General features: G+C 38.5%; 1 protein-coding gene and 2 pseudogenes across 2 annotated transcripts; 1 reads left to right on the top strand and 2 right to left on the bottom strand.

The window, feature by feature from the left end:
- Positions 1-5,907: 5,907 nt before the first annotated feature.
- Positions 5,908-14,189, bottom strand: LOC148195684 (F-box/LRR-repeat protein At4g29420-like; annotated as a pseudogene).
- Positions 14,190-15,338: 1,149 nt separating this feature from the next.
- Positions 15,339-16,662, top strand: LOC148195683 (small ribosomal subunit protein uS8my-like; annotated as a pseudogene). Its single transcript, XR_015780848.1, has 3 exons — positions 15,339-15,529; positions 15,885-16,045; positions 16,196-16,662. The product of XR_015780848.1 is annotated as a small ribosomal subunit protein uS8my-like (transcript).
- Positions 16,663-17,426: 764 nt separating this feature from the next.
- Positions 17,427-18,596, bottom strand: LOC148195682 (putative caffeoyl-CoA O-methyltransferase At4g26220). Its single transcript, XM_088095034.1, has 3 exons — positions 18,286-18,596; positions 18,076-18,207; positions 17,427-17,874 (listed from the first exon to the last, which is right to left on the bottom strand). The coding sequence occupies exons 1-3, from the start codon at positions 18,421-18,423 to the stop codon at positions 17,584-17,586; spliced, it is 561 nt and encodes a 186-aa protein (XP_087951160.1). The 5' UTR covers positions 18,424-18,596; the 3' UTR covers positions 17,427-17,583.
- Between the last annotated feature and the right edge of the window lie 4,955 nt (positions 18,597-23,551).

Genomic DNA, 23,551 nt, shown 5'->3' with positions numbered 1-23,551 from the left:
GCTGTTGGATGCCATTGTTGAAGTTGGAGCGTAACGTGCAGCCGTGGGCTTCACTTCCACTTGTGCACCTCCCGGATGTGTTCCTCATTCACGTTTCTACTGCTTCAAGGCTTCTTCCCGTGAAGCCCTTGCTGGATACACCCCCTATGCTTCCATTCTCAGCGTGAAGGTCTTCTCCTGCCTCTGCTGCTGGACAATGCTGGACACACCCCTGTTGGACCATTGTTGAAGCTGGAGCGTGAAGAATGGATGAGCTGCTTGTGGGCCTCGTTGATGTGTACACCCAAAATTCAATCCGTGCACCTCTCTTGCCGGACCGCTTCTGGACTTCAATTTGCTGGATGGGCCCGCTGCTGCCAGCCTTGCTTTGCTGCACGTTGCCAATTCTTCCCAACGCTGGATGAATCAGCCCATCACGCCACTTCCAAGCTGCTGGATGCACCGCAATGTGTGCGTGCTTCTCCAATTGAAAGCTGGATGTGCACCCTTGCTGCTTCCCATTCTCCGCATGAAGCTGTTGTGATGGACCGAGAAAATGAGCGTGGACGTGTGCTGGACTTCCTTCTTCATGCACCACCCCCTTTTGATGGAACATTCTCATGGGCCACCGCATGCTCTCTTTCTTTCCAAGCCACCTGGACAATCCTTTCACTTCAATGCTGGACACTCATTGTGGATGTAACCCTTCCAGCTCTCCAAGTCCAAAACAAAATCAGCTACTCTCTTTCTTCAAGAATAAATTACCGCATGCACCTCCAAAAACTAAATCCACACCTCCTCAATCATTTTAACTTAAATTATAATTGATGTGGCATTTTCTTTTCACCTCCAAATGTCCCAAATATTATCCAATAATTTCCCTACAATTAATAATGCAAATAATTAGTCTCAGATAATTCAAATTAATTAAAATAAGAATTTTTGATCAAATTAAGCACAATTAAGAAAAATGGGAAAATATTGGACATTTAAGCACAATTCCCTGATTAAATTCGGTACAATAAGCTAAGTGAAATTGAGAAAATATTGACTCATCAGCATCATGCAGAAATTTCTTTCTTTGTTGCCAAGTTAAGTCTTCCGGCATGACTGTTGCAGCTTTGAAATTCGCCATATCAGCAAACCAGGGCCTCTGCTGAATATACATGAGTGATTCATCTGAATAAGATTCCCAGATTTCAGATTCCTTGCTAGTGACTTCATTGTTGACTAACCGTGACAAATGATCAGCAATTAAGTTCTCACTTCCTTTCTTGTCACGGATTTCTACATCAAATTCTTGCAATAGTAGTACCCACCTAATCAAACGTGGCTTAGAATCTGGTTTTGTCAACAAATATTTGATAGCTGCATGATCTGTATAAACAATCACCTTAGACCCAATAAGATAAGGTCTAAATTTCTCTAGAGCATACACAATGGCAAGAAATTCTTTCTCTGTGGTAGCATAATTCAATTGAGCATTGTTCAGAACCTTGCTAGCATAATAAATTGGATGAAACTTTTGTTCTTTCCGCTGGCCAAGGACAACTCCTATTGCATAATCACTTGCATCACACATTAATTCAAAATTTTGATTCCAATCCGGCGCTACAATTACTGGAGTTGACACTAACTTCTTCTTCAATATGTCAAAAGCTTTCAGACAGACTTCATCCATCATAAAAGGAACATCCTTCATCAAAAGATTACTCAATGGTTTAGCAATTTTTGAGAAATCTTTAATGAATCTTCTATAGAATCCAGCATGACCAAGAAAACTTCTAATCCCCTTTACATTTGTTGGTGGAGGTAGTTTCTCAATGACTTCTACTTTAGCTTTGTCTACCTCAATTCCTTTAGCAGAGATTTTATGCCCCAATACAATTCCTTCAGTTACCATGAAATGACATTTCTCCCAATTAAGAACAAGATTTGTCTGAACACATCTTTTGAGGACAGTGTTCAAATTAGCCAAACATCTTTGGAAAGAATTTCCAAAAACTGAGAAATCATCCATGAATACCTCAATGCATTTTTCTAAGAGATCTGCAAAAATTGCCTGCATACACCTCTGAAACGTAGCTGGAGCATTACATAATCCAAAAGGCATCTTTCTATATGCAAAGATACCAAAAGGACAAGTAAAAGCCGTCTTCTCCTGGTCTTTTGGATCTACCACAATTTGGTTGTATCCAGAATATCCATCTAGAAAACAATAGAAAGCCTTCCCTGATAACCTTTCTAACATCTGATCCATGAAAGGAAGAGGAAAATGATCTTTCCTAGTAGCTTTATTCAGCTTCCTGTAATCAATGCACATACGCCAACCAGTGACTGTCCGAGTAGGAATAAGTTCATTCTTATCATTATAAATTACTGTCATCCCACCTTTCTTTGGAACCACCTGTACTGGACTCACCCATTCACTGTTAGAGATTGGATAGATGATACCAGCTTCTAACAGTTTCAACACTTCTTTTCTGACCACCTCCTTCATAACAGGATTTAATCTTCTCTGTGGTTGAGCACTTGGTTTATAATCTTCTTCCATAAAAATTTTGTGCATGCAGTAAGTTGGGCTAATACCTTTAAGATCTGATATTGACCACCCAATTGCTTCTTTGTTAGCTTTCAGAATTTCTATCAATTGCTCTTCTTCTTGTAGAGATAAAGAGTTATTGATGATGACTGACTTTGTTCCATCTTCTTCTAGAAAAACATATTTCAGATGTGACGGTAATCTTTTTAATTCTGGTGTCTATGCTTTGACTGCTTCTTCCTTATCAATTATTTCGAATATTGGATCTTCCTCTGGACTCTTTTTCAATGTTTCTAAGTCCATCAAACATTCATAAATCAATTTCTCTTCTTCTTCATCTAAATCTTCACATGCATTAATGAGAGTTTTTTCCAATGGAGAAATATTTCGCACCATCCTTTCTTGCACCATACAAACTTCATCAAGTTCATCAAATTGAAAACATGCCTTGTCATCATTTGGATATGTCATGGCCTTGGACACGTCAAAAGTGACTTCTTCATCATCAACTCTCAATTTAAGCTTCCCATTCTCTACATCAATCAAAATTCTAGCAGTCTTCATAAAAGGTCTCCCAAGAATAAGAGGAACATCACTATTTCCTTCCATCTCCATCACAATAAAATCCACTGGGAATACAAATTTGTCAACCTTCACTAGAACATCTTCAATCACTCCATATGGATATTTAAGAGACCTGTCTGCCAATTGAAGAGCCATTCTGGTTGGTTTAATTTCCAACCCCTGAATTGTTTTGCACATGGATAGCGGCATTAGATTAATGCTAGCTCGCAAATCAATCAATGCTCTTCCAACTTTCACATCTCCTATGGTGCATGGAATAGTGAAGCTTCCCGGATCTTTAAGTTTAGGAGGTAGTTTCTGTATGATTGCACTACAGTTACCCTGTATATTGATAGTTTCCTTCTCAATGTACTTGTGTTTCTTTGTGAGGAGTTCCTTCAAAAACTTTGCATATGCTGGCATCTGTTGCAATGCTTCAGAGAATGGTATAGTGATCTCCAACTTCTTAAACAATTCCATGAATCTTTCCAACTGCTTTTCTTTCTCCTTCCTTGAATAACTCTTTGGATAAGGAAGTGGCTTTTCATACTCTTTTTCCTTTTGTCTCTCCTCTCTCTCTTCTCTCTCTCTTTTTTCTCTCCTCTCCTCTTCTTCTCTCTTCTTTTTCTCTCTCTCAACTCTTTCTTTCCACTCACATGTTTCTTTTTCACTCTCACTCTCATTTTCTTTCTCCTCTCTTTCTTGTTGTCTCTCCTCTAACACTCTACCACTTCTGGTCACAACAGTTTTACACTCCTTTCTGAGATTATCATATTTCATCTCATCAACTATTCTCTCAACATAAACCTCCATATTTTTAAATGCAGCATCCACATTATGACAATAAGACGCATTCGTCTTCAAGAATCTTTGGAAAGTCTCTTCAAGCTTTGTTGTTTTCTCAACTGGAGTAAATTGCATCTGCCATTTTTGTTGTTGCACTTGAACCATTGAGACCTGTTGTATTTCCTGTGGTATTTGAGAAAGTTTCATAGTTACCTCTTCAAGCTGTTGAGAGATAATTCTATTTTGAATAAGCAAAGCCTCATTTGATTGTAACAACTCCTTCTGACTAAGATCTCCTGTTTCAATGTTGAATTCGTTGTCATTAGTAGCCATATTTTCAATAATTTCAGTTGCTTCCTCTGGAGTTTTCCATTTAATGTTTCCTCCTACTGAGGCATGAAGCATCATCTTAGTTCGTGAACCAAGACCTCCAAGGAAAGTTAGGACTACTTCTTCTTCTTTGAAACCATGCATAGGAGTTTTTCGTAACAGACTTTTGTATCTATCCCATGCATGCCCCAGTGATTCTTCCATGCCCTGCTTAAATGAAGATATCTCTTGCTTGCCTTTTGTTACCTTTGATTGTGGAAAGTACTTGTTTAAAAACTTGGTTACCACTGCTTCCCACTCTGTGAAACTTCCTTCTGGAAAAGAATTTAACCAAAGCTTAGCATTGCCTCCTTATGAGAAAGGAAACAAACTAAGTTTGATCGCTTCATCTGGCACCCCATTAATCTTGACTGTGTTGCAAATCTCATTGAAAGTAGTGAGGTGCTCATATGGGCTTTCATGAGATAACCCATTAAATTGGTTACTTTTCACCAGTTGGATCAGTGCTGGTTTGACCTCCATGTTAGCTGCATTGACTCTAGGTCTAGCTATGCTATTAAAGTGCTGAGGTCCAGCTATATTGGTGTAATCAGCAAGAGTTCTTCTAACATTGTTATTCTCCATATTTTCTGTGCTATTGTCAGAACCTTGTGGTGATGGTTGTAACAGAGTTTCCGGAGGAGCAAAAAGTTCTCTAGATGTTCGGATTCTTCTCCTCCGTCTACTGTCTTCTAATCCTTCAAGCAGAGGTTCTGTTGTTTTCTTGCTCCTAGTTCAAATTGCCTCCTGCATACACAAGAACACAAAACCCTAGAAAAGATTTGGTTAGCACAAAAAGATATAAGAGAAGATATAAGATTCAGAAAATAAAACAGAAAACAGAAAACAGAAACAGAAAATAAAATCAAATAAAATACAAACTGAAAAATATAAAGAGAAAATAAAATAATACAAAAAAAATTCGAAATTTAAAATAAAATAAAAAAATAAGTCAAAGATAATCAATAATCACACAAATTAACCAGTTAAACCACGAGTCCCCGGCAACGGCGCCAAAAACTTGATGGACAAATTTATGATCACCAAAATATGATGTCACAAACTTGTTTTTCAATCGGCAAGTGTGAACGAATCGTTCAAGTAATAAACTTGGTAAGACCAAGTATCGTTCTTCCCAAAGGACTCACGGCCTAGTTTAGTTGTGTGGTTGTTTGATTAGCTAAGACTTAAAGACGAAATATTTGGATTTTATATGCAAAAGACGAAAATTAAATATGTATGCATGAAGTTTTGATCAATGGCAAAAAGCAAAGGATAAACACTTTCAATGAAATATATGTATGAATATGTTGTTGGGGTCAATTTCATCTTATCCACTCTCATATATTTTAGGAATTCAACATTCAAATCATCATTGTTAATGCCACTCTCTAAAGTACCTTTCAAGAAGGCTTCTCCCTAATCACGAGTTCATACAATTCCTAGCATTCCTAATGATCAGTTCATAAGTGCAGGAGCTTATCGACAACCAATATAATATTGGGAGAAATTCCCCGGATCTAGACTTCCCCGTACGCGCCCGTATCGACAAAACCAATAATCATGCATCGAATGAGTTAAACAATGCAAGCATTAAGCAAAGAGGAAAAACCCTAACTAATGATGAAAGAAAGCATAGATCTTAAATAAAAGATGTAAAAACAAATTCCATATATGAGAGCTTCAAAAGATTACATTGATTCCCCAACAAACATACAAGGTTTAGTTCACCATATTCATGGTGAACCTAGATGAACAATAATGAAAGAATGAAAGATAAAACCCTAGAAAGGTGAAGAGGTAGCCTGAGCATCCAATATCCTCCTTCAAAGGGGTGGAAGAGAGAGTGTTTGCTTCGTTTCTGCCAAAGATACAAACCCTAAGACATCTAGGCCTTTAAATAGGACATAAAAATAATAGAAAACGGGTCCAGGCCCAAACAGATCATAAAATCGCATAAAACTGGCCCAAAACTCGTCTCGTTGACTTTTTTCGTATTCTGGTTGACTGGTTGACTTTTCTGGTTGACTGGTTGACTTTTCTGGTTTCTGGTTGACTTTTCAGCACTCCAATCATTCGGTACTTCAATTCTTCTTTCAAATCATTCAATTAGCCGCTCAGCGGTGAGTGCGTGAGTAGTTTTCTCCCCTCAGCGGCCATTTTGCCCCTCAGCGGTCCTCCCGTGAGCTCCTGAGTGCCGCTCAGCGATAAACTGCCGCTGAGCGATAACTTCGGGTTCTCCTTTTGCACTTTTTGATGTCTTTTCTGATTCCATCTCTCTCCTTCTTCACTTCTTTCACCAAATTCACCTTAAAACCTGCACAAAAACACTGAAATCAAGCATAAACCTGTCCAACTCTCTTATTTATGAAAATATGAGTAAAAGCATGATTTCAAGGTAGTTTCTAAGCATAAAGGTTGCTTTTAGTATCAATTTTAAGCATGAAAATAACAGTTTTTCAACTGTTATCACAACCCCAAACTTAGAACTTTGCTTGTCCTCAAGCAAGCAAGATGTAACTCAATCTTCTACCAATTCATATGATGGCTCACTTCATTCAAAATTCCTCTTTTCAAGATAAGTAGCAACTTCAATCAAACTTATGACCAAGAGTTAAATCAAGATGTGCACATGCTTTAGTGTTCACAAAGTCATTTAAATTCCAACAAATGGCCTTGGTCACATGATGCAAAACAAGCAATTGATTCAATCATAGAAAACCTGGGCAAAGTCATTCACGCTTTCAAAGTAATAGCATTCAACAATAACAACTCTGGAGCTCAAAACCTCACATATAAGCTCATTCACATTTGACATACACATCCTGCTTAATCTCAAAACCACAATCGTAATATCCTGCATTTGTTCACAAAGCTTGTGAATCACCTGTATAAGCATTTTATGTGCACATCATCTCAACATCAATCAATCAAAAAGCATAATCAAGCATTACTTATCAAACAATCACAGTTAATAGCAAACCATCATAACAAACCAGGTGTCCAATAGAGTACATCAAACCCTAATCTAAAAACATAAAATACTTACAGGATACTGGGTTGCCTCCCAGTAAGCGCTTGTTTAACGTCACGAGCCTGACCCAAACTTTCAAGGATCAACCAACAACATCATTGTGGAAAATTGTTGCACCTCTCCCCCTAGATAAGGCTTGAGACATTGACCATTCACCACCCAACTTCTCTGTGGATCATCAGCAGCTGGATTAAATATTTCAATTGCTCCATGCAGATGCACTTCTTTTATCACAAATGGTCCTGACCATTTTGACTTCAGCTTCCCAGGAAATATCTTCAATCTTGAATTGAACAATAGTACCTGTTGTCCTGGATTGAAAACTCTATTCACCAACTTCCTGTCATGATAAAATTTAATCTTGTCTTTGTAAGCCTTGGATGAATCATATGCATGTAATCGCATTTCTTCAAGCTCCAAAATCTGCCTTCTGCGTGTGCATTGAGTTTAATAAGGATCAAAATTCAAGAATTTCAAAGCCCATAATGCTCTATGCTCCAATTCTACTGGCAAATGGCATGCTTTCCCATAGACTAATTGAAATGGTGATAATCCCATAGACGTCTTCATTGCTGTCCTATAAGCCCAAAGAGCATCATCCAATTTGAGAGACCAATCCTTTCTTGATGAAGTCACTGTTTTTTCCAGGATCCTTTTTATCTCCCTGTTAGACACCTCAGCTTGTCCATTGGTTTGTGGATGATAGGGTGCAGCTACCTTATGTTTTACTCCATAGTGTTTGAGTACTTTCTCTAGCTGATAATTGCAAAAATGTGATCCTCCATCACTAATCAACACTCTTGGAGTGCCAAAACGTGAGAATATCTGCCTTTTCAGGAATTTAATTACCGTGCTAGCATCATTTTTAGGACAAGCTAATGCTTCCACCCATTTACTCACATAATCCACTGCTACCAGGATATATTCATTGTTGAAAGATGGAGGGAAGGGTCCAACAAAGTCAATACCCCAACAATCAAAAACCTCAACCTCTAAAATACCTTGTAAAGGCATCTCATGACGTTTAGTGATTGTCCCTGCTCTTTGACATTTATCACAATTTCTAGCATGATTATGGGCATCTTTAAATAAAGTTGGCCAATAAAACCCACAAATCAATGAGAACTCCCCTTTTCATAACAAAGATAGCAGTCACCAAACTAGGTGCCATCAGAGACCCAAGTATCCTTGATTCCTTCTTTCCATATTCCCCATCTCCATCTCACTCTTGGGAATTTGCTTCTGCATGAAGAGATCAGGCCGCCAGCAACATATGAATCAACATCACGATGGATAAGAAGAGAAACATCACACAACTGGGTGCTTTTATCCAAAACAGAAGAAATAAATGCAAGAGTACCCTCCACTTCATGGACCACTAGATGTGTAATAAGTTGTTTTATCATCTTCATACCAATCCCATCTGCCAAACCTCCCCGTCTAAATGAATTCTCCATCACATGCCAGGCTCCAGGACCTAAACTAAGACATGTTATGTTCGGAAAACAACCCAACAAAGTATCAATCCCAAACACTGCTGCATCAACCTGTTTTCTTCTTCCTACCAAATCCAAGGTAAGTCTCTTCACCGTGCTGCAGTGACGAAACATAGTAAACAAAAAACCAAGAGAGAGGCATTCTACACTGAGCTGAAGGCATTGTATATTAGCACAATTTTTCACCCTGAGCTCATCAGTATTCTCGAGGGAGAGATTAAAATTGGACAAGGAAGGGGCCTCAAGGACAACCAACTTAGGTTTGATGCATCTGAGATCAAAATCAACAAGGCAAGGTGCACATATGATCAAAGAAAGTGGAGCATTTGAGACCGACCATTGACAAGTGGTAAGGTGTAAGAAATTAATCTTAGGCTCCTTAAGTCCACCAACCCCAATAAGACTGAGTTGAGTCAAATTAGGGAAACAAGCATTGATCCTGCTTAAGTCCTCATCATCCAGTCTCACAAACTCAAGGGTCAAATGTCTCAACGTTGGCATCAAACACAAACCATCCACGGATAACCACGCATTCCTCACGACCAATTTCCCAAGATTATGGCCTGAATAAGACACATTGCAAATTTCCATGAGAGACAAATAAAACTTAGATTCATATTCTTATGGGATGTTTGGATGGACAGAAAGAAGATATAAATGAATACAATACGTTTTTTTGGTTGATTTAAGAGAAAGTGTTTTAAAATAAAAATTCAATAATTTCTTTCCATCATATTTCCCTTCTACTCAAATTTCGACATTGATGGTACGTTTAACAGGGAGGAAAGAACGTTGATGAACTATTTTCTTTGGTTGGAGAGAAAATGAAAGGAAAAAAAATGTAACTAACAAAAGTTCAAATATTACTGTCGCAACCGGAATCGCGACGGGACGATGATCCAAAAAGAAACGGGTTTTAAAAAGAGATTTGGAGTCGCCACCATAGTTTATTATGGAAAACTATGGAAAAACCTCAAAACGATAAAGCATGGTCCACGAAAACCAAAGATTGGGTTCGGGAGTCGGTTACGCGTGGGGAAGGTGTTAGCACCCCACAACGCCTGCCCTAAGGCAGTGCCTTTAACTAAATGCACGAATATGATGTGGTTTTTCAAAATGTTTAATTATCCCCTAAAATAAAATTCTAAATAAACAAAACATATTTTTTAGTTTTTTGGGCCCGACAAGGATTGACCTTGCTCCTACGTATTCTCATTCAAAATGAGAAATCAGGGTTACGTAGTTCTAGCTTGAAAGACTGTTTGTTGTTTGGAAAAGCAGATGTTTTTAATTTTTGGAGATTTTATATTTTTAATATTTTCGAGAAAAAGAAGGTAACGAGTACTAGGCCGACGCGAACGGTCGCACGAGTACTCATACCTTTAAAATGATATTTAAATATTTTTAATTATTTTTGAAAAGAGAGATAACGATATTAAGCACTAGGACGATGCGAACGATCACACGAGCACTCATACCGTTATTTGCTTATTTAGGAAGACTTGAGAGTATTGAGTGCTAGGCTGATGCGGACGATCGCACGAGCACTCATACCCTCGTTTAATATTACGTAAATAAGAGAGAAAAGTATTGAACACTAGGACGATGCGAACGATCACACGAGTGTTCAACCTTTAAACGTATTTTTGAAATTTTATTTAAGAAAAGAAGAAAAAGGTTTTTAGCACAAGGACGACGCGAGCGGTCACACGTGTGCTTAACCTTCAAAACATATTTTTGTAATAATTTTTATAAGAAGAAGAAGAGGTTTTTAGCACAAGGACGACGCGAGCGGTCACACGTGCGCTTAAACCTTTAAATATTTTTGTAATAATTTTTATAAGAAAGAAGAAGAGGTTTTTAGCGCAAGGACGACGCGAGCGGTCACACGTGTGCTTAAACCTTTAAAATACATATTTTTTGTAATTTTTTATAAGAAAGAAGAAGAGGTTTTTAGCACAAGGACGATGCGCGCGATCACACGTGTGCTTAACCTTTAAAACATATTTTTTGTAATTTTTATTTAAGAAAGAAGAAAAAGTTTTTTTTAGCACAAGGACGACGTGAGCGGTCACACGTGTGCTTAACCTTCAAAACGTATTTTTTGTTATTATTATTTTTTATTATCGTCTTTTTCGTGTTTAAAGTGCATCAAATAAACCAAAATAAAAAATAAAAGACAAGATCTAGGAGTGGGGTTATCATATAAAGGGGTTACATACAATAAAAACTAGTAACCAAACAAATACTAATAAAAATAAAGAAACAAAAGCATAAAAATGAAGCAAGAGAAACAGCCCAACAAGAATAGGGGTGTAGAGATTAAAAACCAGAGGTGTGACGTAAAGTTGAGGCTCTTTAGTTTGGGCCAAAACCTTTTTCTCCAACTTTGTATCTGTCAGGGGTGTAAGGGTGAAACTGGAGGTGCATCCCGAAATAGTGTGCACAGGCCCAATTCTTCTTTTATTTTTGTTTGCAGAAATAGAATGGGCTGAAGCCCAAAACGGAACAGGGGTGCGAGTGGGCAGTGGGGGTGCGCTACGTAATTCTTGGCCTAGGCCCAAAGCTTCTTTACTCAGAAACTCATCAGGGTTCTTCTTCCTTCCTCTCATTTTATCACTTGCACTCAACATCCAAGATCAAAGTCTCTCCCTCACATACTCGCTCCACCACTCAAGCACCCACTTCATCCCATAGCCTCGCCGGCGACACCGAATACCACCGGATCCACTGCCGGCCGCGGCGCCACCACCTTATCTTCCTCTTCTCCGTTCGAAAACGGCAACCCAAGGAGGGGTTTGCTTCTTCTACACGTGCGCCGTCACCTCCGCCAAGACCGGCCGCCAGCCAGAACGCATGCCGCCAGAGCCGTCGTCTGAGCTAACGCATCAGGCCACTCCTCTTTCTCCTTCCGTGTGGCGACTCACAACCCAAGTTCAACACCGATGACATTGGTGCCCCTGGTCATCACCCATGGCCACCACCGGGCTCGCAATTGGAAACAGCACCAGCACCAGGAACCGCCATTGACAATGCCGCTGACTCTATTGCTTCGTTTCCCCTCTCAATCTTGGTTTTCTTATTGGCTGTTATTCACTGGTTCAACTTTGATTTTGTATAAAATTAGTTGGTGGATCGGTGGATGGTGTAAAGGTGGTGATGGTATATTTTGTTGGGTTTTGTTTCTTATTCTTAAAACTGTGTGTGTTTATGGTTTTTTATGATTCAATTTTGTTATGATTGGAGTTGAAGGCTTAGTTTCAATATCTGCTTGACAAAATATTGTTTATGATCGGTGCATTGTTAATGAGTTGGTCTCGTGGGATTCTTGGTGGTCGGTGGGTGGATATGGGCTGTGGGTATTAACAAAGAATGAAGGAATTTCCTGATTCTCTTGGGGCTTAGGCGAAGGAGAGTTGCAGTAGGGGATGGATGGTGATTTAAGATTTGGTGATGGAGAATGGGTTCACACAACAATGACGACCACACTTAACATAGCGAGTAATATTCAGAATGAGAAACAGAGAGCTGAGATATCAAATGCCAACAAACAACTCACTGAAAAACATGATGACAGATGTGTAAGGTTGTTTACCTCTTGAAGCTTGGTTCATTCTTTGTTAACCCGTGCCTCAGATGGGTTCTCGACCTTCCTTTGACTGGCTTCCTCCTCTTCTTCCTCGTGTGAAATGGTATCTTCCTCCTCAGCAGTGGACAATGCTTCAAGATGAAGAAGCCTCCCCCAGTTCTTGCTTTTTTTTCGTCTCCGGAAAATAACAGCCCCCTCTCTGCTCCCTCTCTGCATTTTTTTTAATTTTCCATTCTCTGTATGCCAAATTCTTGTACTGATTTCGTACGCTCCCAACGCCTCTTTGTCAATCCGTATCCTCCAAAACGTTTCTGCCCTCACCAGCCACTCGCAGAAAACCGTTTTCTGCTCTCCCCCTCCAGCACACATACGTACACTGCCCAGCCAACACCTTCCTCTTTTTCCTTTTTTTTTTTTTATTTTTTACTAAAAGACAAAATGCCTTTTTTTTCTTTTATTTGTTTTTCTTTCTAGTTATATTGTATTAGAACAAAATAAAATATAAAGGGATAAAACTAGAAAAACAAAAATAAAATAAAATAAAATAATAATAATAATAATAAAAATAAAAAGAGAAGAAAAGAAAAAGAATAAGTAAAGTGAGAAATAAAAATAAAAATAAAAATAAAGATAAAAATAATATAATATATAAATAAGAATAGAATAAAACATAAAATAAAAAAAGTCATAAAATAAATAAATCAATAAAAATAAAAATAAAAAAAAGGATAAAAAACAAAAATAAAGTAAAATAGTAAAAATAAAAAATAAAAATAAGGAAAATAGAAATAAGGCAGAATAAAAAGAGAGTCGTTATTTAGTCAATCCGGACAAAATTGGGTGTTGACAATTACGTTTTTCTCTTCAATTCTACCTTCCAAACATACCATTAGGTTCTTTTAATATTATTTCATCCAGAGTAATCTAAACAAATGTTAATCTTCAACACAAATTGAAACACCAATTCTGACGGAAAGAATACGAAACACGCGCAAGAAACCGCATTCTTGTAAAAGAAAGTATGAAGAAAGAAAAATTGAGAATCAAGAAGCTAACAGGTGGAAGAGATGAGGGACAAGGCTTCGGATCGGCGCCAACAAGACTGGACCCAGAAATCGGAGACGGAGAAAGATTTCAGAGCGTGGGAAATGGATGGAAGCCACTCTCTGATGAAGTTCATGTCGGTAAGGTAGAGATCGTCGGACTCATCCTCGACGTCGTCGAAGGAGACGCCACCGAGGGCGCGATCGACGCCCAGCGAGACGGAGTCAAGAGTGGAGGTGGAGTGGAATACGAGGTGAGAAAACGGTCTTGAAGGGAGTGACGAGGTGCTTGGTCTCCGACGAACGGGACTTGAGGTAGCGCGACATGGAACAGACCACGTTCAGCCACCGCACCTCGTATGACGCCGCGTTTAGACCCTTGGACACCGCCCTGCACCGCGCCACATCGGTAGTGTCCGTTAAACGACTCACAATTTCCACCAACAGCGACGCCGGAAGCTCCTCCATCATCGCCAATCGAATTGCGCAATTGCATTCAACATAGAGAGAGAGAAAAGAGTTTGTGTTTGCGTTTTGTTTTTCGGTGGATAAAGATAGTTTGAAAACATTGAGAATATTTTGACAAAGGTCACGTGGCAAAATCACATGGAATATAAATTAGAAAATGAAAAATGACGTGGAAATGAAGTGGAAATGAAGTGAGGTAGGATATCAAGTGGAGAGTTGATTTTGTGATTTCAAAATTAGAATTTGAGTTTGGGTTAGAGAGAACCTAAATAATCGTTTTTTCTCTTACATGCGTTGTTAGAGTTTACCATTCGTCTAAGTATTGTTGTTGACGTATTCCTTTCATCCATCGATAAGTGTTTGTTGTCGTTTGAACCTTTGGAAGGAACAAGCATCAAAAGGGATGCGTTTTCACCGTTTCGTTGTCGTTGGACTATTTGGTTATGCCATTTATATAGAATTTCATGTATAATGAACCATTCTCTGTAAAAATCAAAGTGCAAAAACTGCATTGGTAGCAAAGAGAAGATAAGTGGAGAATTCAGGCAAATGTTTTGTACAAGCAGGTCAATTATGAAAATGACATTCATTTTGAAGTGCCTAATTTATTCTTTAACGATTTTTGAACATAAAAGTGATGTCGACAAAATTATTATGCCATTTATATAGAATTTCATGTCTAAGAAACCATCTTTTGTAAATATCAAAGTGCAGAAACTGCATTGGTAGCAAAAGCAAAATAAGTGAGAGACACGTCAACTATGAAAAATGACATTCATCTTAAAGTGTCTAATTTATTCCTTAACAATTTTTTAATATAGAAGTGATGTCGAGACAATTATTATGTCATTTATATAGAATTTCATATCCAAGGAACTATCTTTTTGTAAAACTCAAAGTGCAGAAACTACATCGGTAACAAAGACAAGAGTCATTCTAATTTATTCCTTAACCATTTTTGAACATAAAATTGATGTCGAAACAATTATTATGCCATTTATATAGAATTTTATGTTCAAAGAACCATTTTTTGCAAAAATCAAAATGCAGGAAATGGTAGCAAAGACAAAATTCATTTTGAATGTCATTTTCACAGTTGATCTGTCTGTGCAAAATCTTTGCTTGAACTTTTCACTTATTTTGACTTTGTTATCGATACAGTTGGACAGCGGCGAACGCTTATCATTAAGTGGGAGAGACGACTATACAACATACAGACGTTATGACGAACTGTAAAATCCAACAATGATGGACAATAGGCACACTTCTAAGTGGTTGGAAAGGGAGACGATTCTCTAGGGTTCTTGACACCCAAACTCAGATTCTAAAATCACAAAATGAACCCCTCCACTTAAAACCCCATACCACTTCATTTCCACGTCATTATCCTTTTTGGGTGACTGTGGAATTTTAACTATTTACATAGTTTGACGTAAGCGAAATGTCGAATATGCCCTTGCCATAAAGTTCACTATATTTCGAAAACCCTAGTGAGAGAAATAGGAGGTTTGGTTAGAGAATTTAGAGAGATGGGAAGGAGGATCCTGAACGATGCCTTGAGGAGTATGGTGAATGCAGAGAGAAGAGGGAAAGCTATGGTGGAACTCAAGCCAATTTCCACTGTTATGTCTTCATTTCTCTGAATCATGAAAAACCATGGTATCTTTTCTTTCTCCAGCCACTATTTTTATAATTTGTATTCTTTTTTCTAAAACTCGAAACCCCTTTTAACTGCTTCACAATTTCAAATCTGGCAATAATGAAATGGTATGAATTCGCTTTTCAAAAGTGATTTCAGTCTCTGAAATTTATGTCATCAGAGTTTGAATGACTTTCGTTGTTGATTTGGTTACTGTCATCCTTTTCCGTCTGAGTCTGAGCATGACTTTCCGTGTGTGAAATATCTTTAAGATTGCAAGGGTCCATGAACCGATATAAAGTTCTTTAAGATTCTAACAGTTACTCTGTACTGTGCCACTGTTAGTGTAGTTAATTTGGCTTAAATTCCTAATAGGTTATATCAAAGACTTTCAAGTCTATGATCCGCATAGAGTGGGGAGGATAACGGTTGAACTACAAGGTAGGATTAACGATTGCAAGGCTCTTACATACCGAAAAGATATGAAGGCAAGGGATCTTGAAGCCTACAGATTGCAGACTCTTCCTACTCATCAGGTTGGTTTATGTTAATGATTCGTTTTCGTGTCACAGCTTCCGACTGCTGTTTTTGTCTGATTGTGGTTGTTATAATTTGTGTTTTAAGAATGATATGTCAATGGAAATCAAAGGAAAAAGATAATTGTGCCTTTCTATTGCTGTGTGCAGTGGGGTTATGTTGTGATTACTACTCCTGACGGTGTTTTGGATCATGAAGAAGCCATTAAGAAGAATGTAGGCGGCCAGGTTCTTGGTTACTTTCACTGAAATGATCGTTGCCATGCTATTTTGGCTGTGTATCACGTTCAGTTATGTTTCCAGATAAACATTCAAAGATTTTTTTTTCCTGTATGAATGTTATAAGATAGCAGCTCATGCATGGAGAGTATGATGAATTGCATTCGATGCTTTGTGGAAATTAGTCCTGTTTTGGTTAAATGGTATTTTAAACATGAAGGAATGTTATGCCTCCTATTTCTTAATGTACTTCAAGTTCCAAGTCATGTAGTCCAGGGTTAATTCTATCATTCTACGCAGTGGTTTCCTTTTTCTCAAGAATTGCAGTTTTGGATAAGAAGATATTTCATGTAAACGATGACAACGTTTTAATTAATCTCCATCCCTGTTTCTCAGTAGTCATTTATGATATGCTTAACAAATTCAAGCCCAATTATTTTGCTACATTTTTCAGCTCGTCAGTAAACTACGAATGTTGAAATAGACGTGTACAAATGCATTTGCCATCCAATTTAGGGTGAAATAAGAAATACCTCTGCTAGTGAAAATTTCAGCTCCAGATTTCTAAGTATTACCTTGTTCTAATATTTCATGGAAGACAGTGAACATCGGCATCATTCATATTACTAGTTAGATATGAAAATTTCAAAATAGTAAGTTTATTGATATTTTAATTTTAGATGTGTGCAGAAACATTTGTGATATGTGTGGCAGTTCATTTGTAAAGTATGTAAATTTTCAATTGTAACGTTCGATCTTTGCGTAGCAGTTGTAAATTCCTTCTATCCTTGCCCTTACATTGTTACGTATATAATAACATTATTAATTTTTTATCTACGAAAATTAGTGATAGGTTGTTGGTTATGTGTAGCTTTGAACAACTCAATTTAATTTCTGAAGAAAGTCACTGTATAGAGGTTTCAAAATTATATTCGGTAGACGTTTTTAGCTATTTTGTGTATTAGTGTTTCATCTTATAATCTTGAGAAATTCAATGGTTAGTTTTTCTTGTGAGATTGAAGTGTCCTCGATGTTGTTTTTGGACTAATTTAGGTATCCACCTTATTTCTGCGATACCAAACTTGACGTTCCATTGTAGGCCAAGAATCACACATTTTATTTTATTAATAGTAAACAGCAACACTCGGTGATCCACATTACAGTCAAATAACCCCACAGTTTGAGGCAAATCAATTTTAACCATCCACAGGAAAAGCAGAATGAAAAACCAAAAACACAGTACATTAAGTTCACTTGGATCACAGCACGAAACATTCGGAAATGGTGTTTATTGAGCACGAAACATTTGGGAATGGTGTTCATTCAACACGCCTGCAAATAGTGAAGCCATCACCAATTGAAACAACAGAAATTTCAACACGAGAATCATCTGCAATTGCTTTGTTGAAAGCTACAACAGCCTGCCTGTATTTTCTTTTGGGTATTGGAACATCCTCTTCAGGCCAGGCAACAGTTCCACCCCAGAGGGTATTATCATAGATTATTAACCCACCAATCTTCACCAGTTTAAGAAGCCGCTCGTGGTAATTCCAGTAGTTATCTTTATCAGCATCAACGAAGGCAAAGTCAAAACTATCCTTATTTGAATCCTGTAACAGAAGAAACAGAACCCAAATATCAAACAAAAACTAACTATAAAGTAAAAGGAGTTAGATCCTCTTACGTACAAGGGAGAAAGAAACAAAAGAAAAAACAAAAACTAGGGTCTTAATTTATTATAGACAATTTTCTGTCTCGTAATATGACATTGTTATGTCAGTAACATGACAGCAACACAAAATCATACTCACGTCTTCTAATAGTTTATCAAGAACAGGTAGAGCTGGAGACTGAATGAAGTCGATCTTGTGCTCTACACCAGCCTTTTTAATGAATGGTAGTCCTATCTCATAAGCTTCTCTATCTGGATCCAGGGCTATAATCTACACCACACAGACAATGGAGTTGGTGACATAAAACAGACATATTAAACGTACCAAATAACAAAGAAAAGTGCAAACCTTTCCATCGTCTGGAATGGTTAGTGCAGTGAGGAGAAGAGAGTATCCTGTAAAAACTCCCACTTCAATGGTCTTTTTAGCATTCAACAGCTTCAAGAGCAAGGCCATTAGCTGACCCGCATCAGGATCAGCGCCCATAAATCCCCTGCATAGTGAAAATGGTATAACACAAACAGTTTCCTGATGTTGGATATGGTAACTAAATTAAAGAAACAAAGCCCTTTAATGTTTACTAGTTGAGCACAGACACTGCTAACACAAATATTCAGATGAATGAAAAACTCTAGGTGGATTCTGAGAATGGGGACCACGATCAACACAATAACCACACCACAAATTCATTAAAACGATGTAGAAGCTAAAAACAAGAAACATAAAAGAAGCAAATCTACAAGATGCAATGTGTTACTATGGGTCTCGACAAAGCTTGGGTCTCGACATGATCTCACGCGGTCGACCTCGACAAGCCTTCCGCTCGGTCTTGACAAAGCTCTCCGCGGTCGGTTGTCCTCCGTGGTCGGTCTACTATGGGTCTCGACAAAGCTTGGGTCTCGACAAAGCTCTCCGCGGTCGGTCGTCCTCCGTGGTCGGTCGACAGAGTTCTCTCCGCTCGGTCTCGACAGGACCTTACGCGCTCGGTCGTCCTCCGTGGTCGGTCTACTGTGGGTCTCGACAAAGCTTGGGTCTCGACAAAGCTTGGGTCTCGACAAAGCTCTCCGCGGTCGGTCGTCCTCCGTGGTCGGTCGACAGAGTTCTCTCCGCTCGGTCTCGACAGGGCCTTACGCGGTCGGTCTCGACAAGCCTTCCGCTCGGTCTCGACAAGTCTTCACCGATCAGCCTCGATAAACAACTATGAAGATCGAATCCTCCCATGAGTGATTGGCAAATAATTGAAGGAGAAAGTGGAGGGGTCTCCCGTTCACCTAAAGGGGTAGCAGCTACGAGTGGTGGGTCCCTCCACCTCTAGTGCGCCAGCCATTACTAAACACCATCATTTCATTACCTTCTGAGTGGACTATGCAGGATGAGGGAATATTCCCTAAAATCAGATAAATAAGAGAAGGTATGCATCTATTCTGATAAGAATGATAGACGGGAAAAAACCCATTCTGACTTGAGCGTCGGAGTTTTCATTGTAGGTCCACCCCCCATTTCACTGACACCGACAACCGGAGGAGGAGCACAAAGGCGAGGGAAGGAGCGCATCAACAGCAGGAAAAAGAGTGTTTCAGGACTGTGGCGGCAGGAGGCTTCCCCGTTCCAGTTCAGCAGAAACACAATGTAAAAGCAAATAGGTTATAATTCTAACTAAGCCTCGTACCAAAAACTGAAACTTATAGCAGTCTTTCGAGTTTCAACCAAGACCTTAACTTAACTATGATAGCAAACTTTGTCTTTGTTGATTTTAATAATGTTAACATGTCTTGAGACAGAATTGTGGCAGAGAATAATTTGTCCATCACCGCTCAACGGTAAATTTGTCCAAATTCACCTTAAAACCTGCACAAAAACACTGAAATCAAGCATAAACCTGTCCAGCTCTCTTATTTATGAAAATATGAAGAAAAGCATGATTTCAAGCTAGTTTCTAAGTATAAAGGTTGCTTTTAGTATCAATTTTAAGCATGAAAATAACAGTTTTTCAACTGTTATCACAACCCCAAACTTAGAACTTTGCTTGTCCTCAAGCAAACAAGATGTAACTCAATCTTCTACCAATTCATATGATGGCTCACTTCATTCAAAATTCCTCTTTTCAAGATAAGTAGCAACTTCAATCAAACTTATGACCAAGAGTTAAATCAAGATGTGCACATGCTTTAGTGTTCACAAAGTCATTTAAATTCCAACAAATGCTATTTTTCATGAATGATCAATTAATTAAGCATGGATGTTCATGTGCTTATGGAATATTTCCTCACTAGGTAAAGTGTTTCACTCACACACAAGTGTATAAGAGGTAATCACTCATTCACTCTACTATCACAATGTCACATGAATCAACTTTGCCTTTCATTTTACCACAATCAAAAACATTCACAAGCATGCATCATCACAAGGACTTTTCAATGGCTTATAATGTGGCTGGGCTAACAAGAAAATTGGTTTTTCTGGATCACAAAATCCTTGAGTTAAGAGAATCATAACAACACAATCATCTTATTCATTCCCAACTTTCTTTTGCCTTTGCATTGAGCTTTGCTTTTTTTTCTTTTCTTTTCTTTTTCTTTGCATATTCTTACTTTTTAGCTCTTAGCTCAATGCTTTTCCTTTTTCATGTTTTCCCAACAACCCCAAACTTGAACATTTAACAATATCACACAAGATCTTCTACTTAACTCAAGGTAAAGATTTTCAATCAAGGGTTTTCATTGTATGCTCAAGGCTAAGGGTTCAAAGGTTAGAACACAAAGTGTTCTCTTTTAGTGGGCTAATTTTACGAATTTGGCCAATAAAAAGGTTTCCAACAAACGGCCTTGATCATATGATGCAAAACAAGCAATTGATTCAATCATAGAAAACCTGGGCAAAATCATTCATGCTTTCAAAGTAATAGCATTCAACAATAACAACTCTGGAGCTCAAAACCTCACATATAAGCTCATTCACATTTGACATACACATCCTGCTTAATTTCACAATCACAATCATGATATCCTGCATTTGTTCACAAAGCTTGTGAATCACCTGTATAAGCATTTTAATGTGCACATCATCTCAACATCAATTTAATCACAAGCATCATTCAGCATTACTTATCACACAATCACAGTTAAGAGCAAACCATCACAACAAACCAGGTGTTCAATAGAGTACATCAATCCCTAATCTAAAAACAAAAAATACTTACAAAATACTGGGTTGACTCCCAGTAAGCACTTGTTTAACGTCATGAGCCTGACCCAGACTTTCAAGGATCAACCAACAACATCATTGTGGAAAATTGTTGCACCTCTCCCCCTAGATAGGGTTTGAGACGTTGACCATTCACCACCCAACTTCTCTGTGGATCATCAGCAGCTGGATTAAATATTTCAATTGCTCCATGCGGATGCACTTCTTTTATCACATATGGTCCTGACCATTTTGACTTTAGCTTCCCAGGAAATATCTTCAATCTTGAATTAAACAATAATACCTGTTGTCCTGGATTGAAAACTCTATTCACCAACTTCCTGTCATGATAAAATTTAATCTTGTCTTTGTACGCCTTTGATGAATCATATGCATGTAATCGCATTTCTTCAAGTTCCAAAATCTGCCTTCTGCGTGTGCATTGAGTTTCATAAGGATCAAAATTCAAAAATTTTAAAGCCCATAATGCTTTATGCTCCAATTCTACTGGGAAATGGCATGCTTTCCCATAGACTAATTGAAACGGTGACAATCCCATAGACGTCTTCATTGTTGTCCTATAAGCCCAAAGAGCATCATCCAATTTGAGAGACCAATCCTTTCTTGATGAAGTCACTGTTTTTTCCAGGATCCTTTTTATTTCCCTGTTAGACACCTCAGCTTGTCCATTGGTTTGTGGATGATAAGGTGCAGCTACCTTATGTTTTACTCCATAGTGTTTGCGTACTTTCTCTAGCTGATAATTGCAAAAATGAGAGCCTCCATCACTGATCAACACTCTTGGAGTGCCAAAGCGTGAGAATATCTGCCTCTTCAGGAATTTAATTACCGTGCTAGCATCATTTTTAGGACAAGCTAATGCTTCCACCCATTTACTCACATAATCCACTGGTACCAGAATATATTCATTGTTGAAAGATGGAGGGAACGGTCCAACAAAATCAATTCCCCAACAATCAAAAATCTCAACCTCTAAAATACCCTGTAAAGGCATCTCATGACGTTTAGTGATTGTCCCTGCTCTTTGACATTTATCAAAATTTCTAGCATGATTATGGGCATCTTTAAATAAAGTTGGCCAATAAAACCCACAAATCAATGAGAACTCCCCTTTTCATAACAAAGATAACAGTCACCAAACTAGGTGCCATCAGAGACCCAAGTATCCTTGATTCCTTCTTTCCATATTCCCCATCTCCATTCTCAGCGTGAAGGTCTTCTCCTGCCTCTGCTGCTGGACAATGCTGGACACACCCCTGTTGGACCATTGTTGAAGCTGGAGCGTGAAGAATGGATGAGCTGCTTGTGGGCCTCGTTGATGTGTACACCCAAAATTCAATCTGTGCACCTCTCTTGCCGGACCGCTTCTGGACTTCAATTTGCTGGATGGGCCCGCTGCTGCCAGCCTTGCTTTGCTGCACGTTGCCAATTCTTCCCAACGCTGGATGAATCAGCCCATCACGCCACTTCCAAGCTGCTGGATGCACCGCAATGTGTGCGTGCTTCTCCAATTGAAAGCTGGATGTGCACCCTTGCTGCTTCCCATTCTCCGCATGAAGCTGTTGTGATGGACCGAGAAAATGAGCGTGGACGTGTGCTGGACTTCCTTCTTCATGCACCACCCCCTTTTGATGGAACATTCTCATGGGCCACCGCATGCTCTCTTTCTTTCCAAGCCACCTGGACAATCCTTTCACTTCAATGCTGGACACTCATTGTGGATGTAACCCTTCCAGCTCTCCAAGTCCAAAACAAAATCAGCTACTCTCTTTCTTCAAGAATAAATTACCGCATGCACCTCCAAAAACTAAATCCACACCTCCTCAATCATTTTAACTTAAATTATAATTGATGTGGCATTTTCTTTTCACCTCCAAATGTCCCAAATATTATCCAATAATTTCCCTACAATTAATAATGCAAATAATTAGTCTCAGATAATTCAAATTAATTAAAATAAGAATTTTTGATCAAATTAAGCACAATTAAGAAAAATGGGAAAATATTGGACATTTAAGCACAATTCCCTGATTAAATTCGGTACAATAAGCTAAGTGAAATTGAGAAAATATTGACTCATCAGCATCATGCAGAAATTTCTTTCTTTGTTGCCAAGTTAAGTCTTCCGGCATGACTGTTGCAGCTTTGAAATTCGCCATATCAGCAAACCAGGGCCTCTGCTGAATATACATGAGTGATTCATCTGAATAAGATTCCCAGATTTCAGATTCCTTGCTAGTGACTTCATTGTTGACTAACCGTGACAAATGATCAGCAATTAAGTTCTCACTTCCTTTCTTGTCACGGATTTCTACATCAAATTCTTGCAATAGTAGTACCCACCTAATCAAACGTGGCTTAGAATCTGGTTTTGTCAACAAATATTTGATAGCTGCATGATCTGTATAAA

Source organism: Vigna umbellata, chromosome 7, assembly GCF_029865625.1.
Source record: "Vigna umbellata cultivar VRB3 chromosome 7, Vumbellata_1.0, whole genome shotgun sequence".
Lineage (NCBI taxonomy): Eukaryota > Viridiplantae > Streptophyta > Magnoliopsida > Fabales > Fabaceae > Vigna > Vigna umbellata.
The sequence above is the reverse complement of the archived record's forward strand: the minus strand, read 5'-3'. Positions and strand labels throughout refer to the sequence as shown.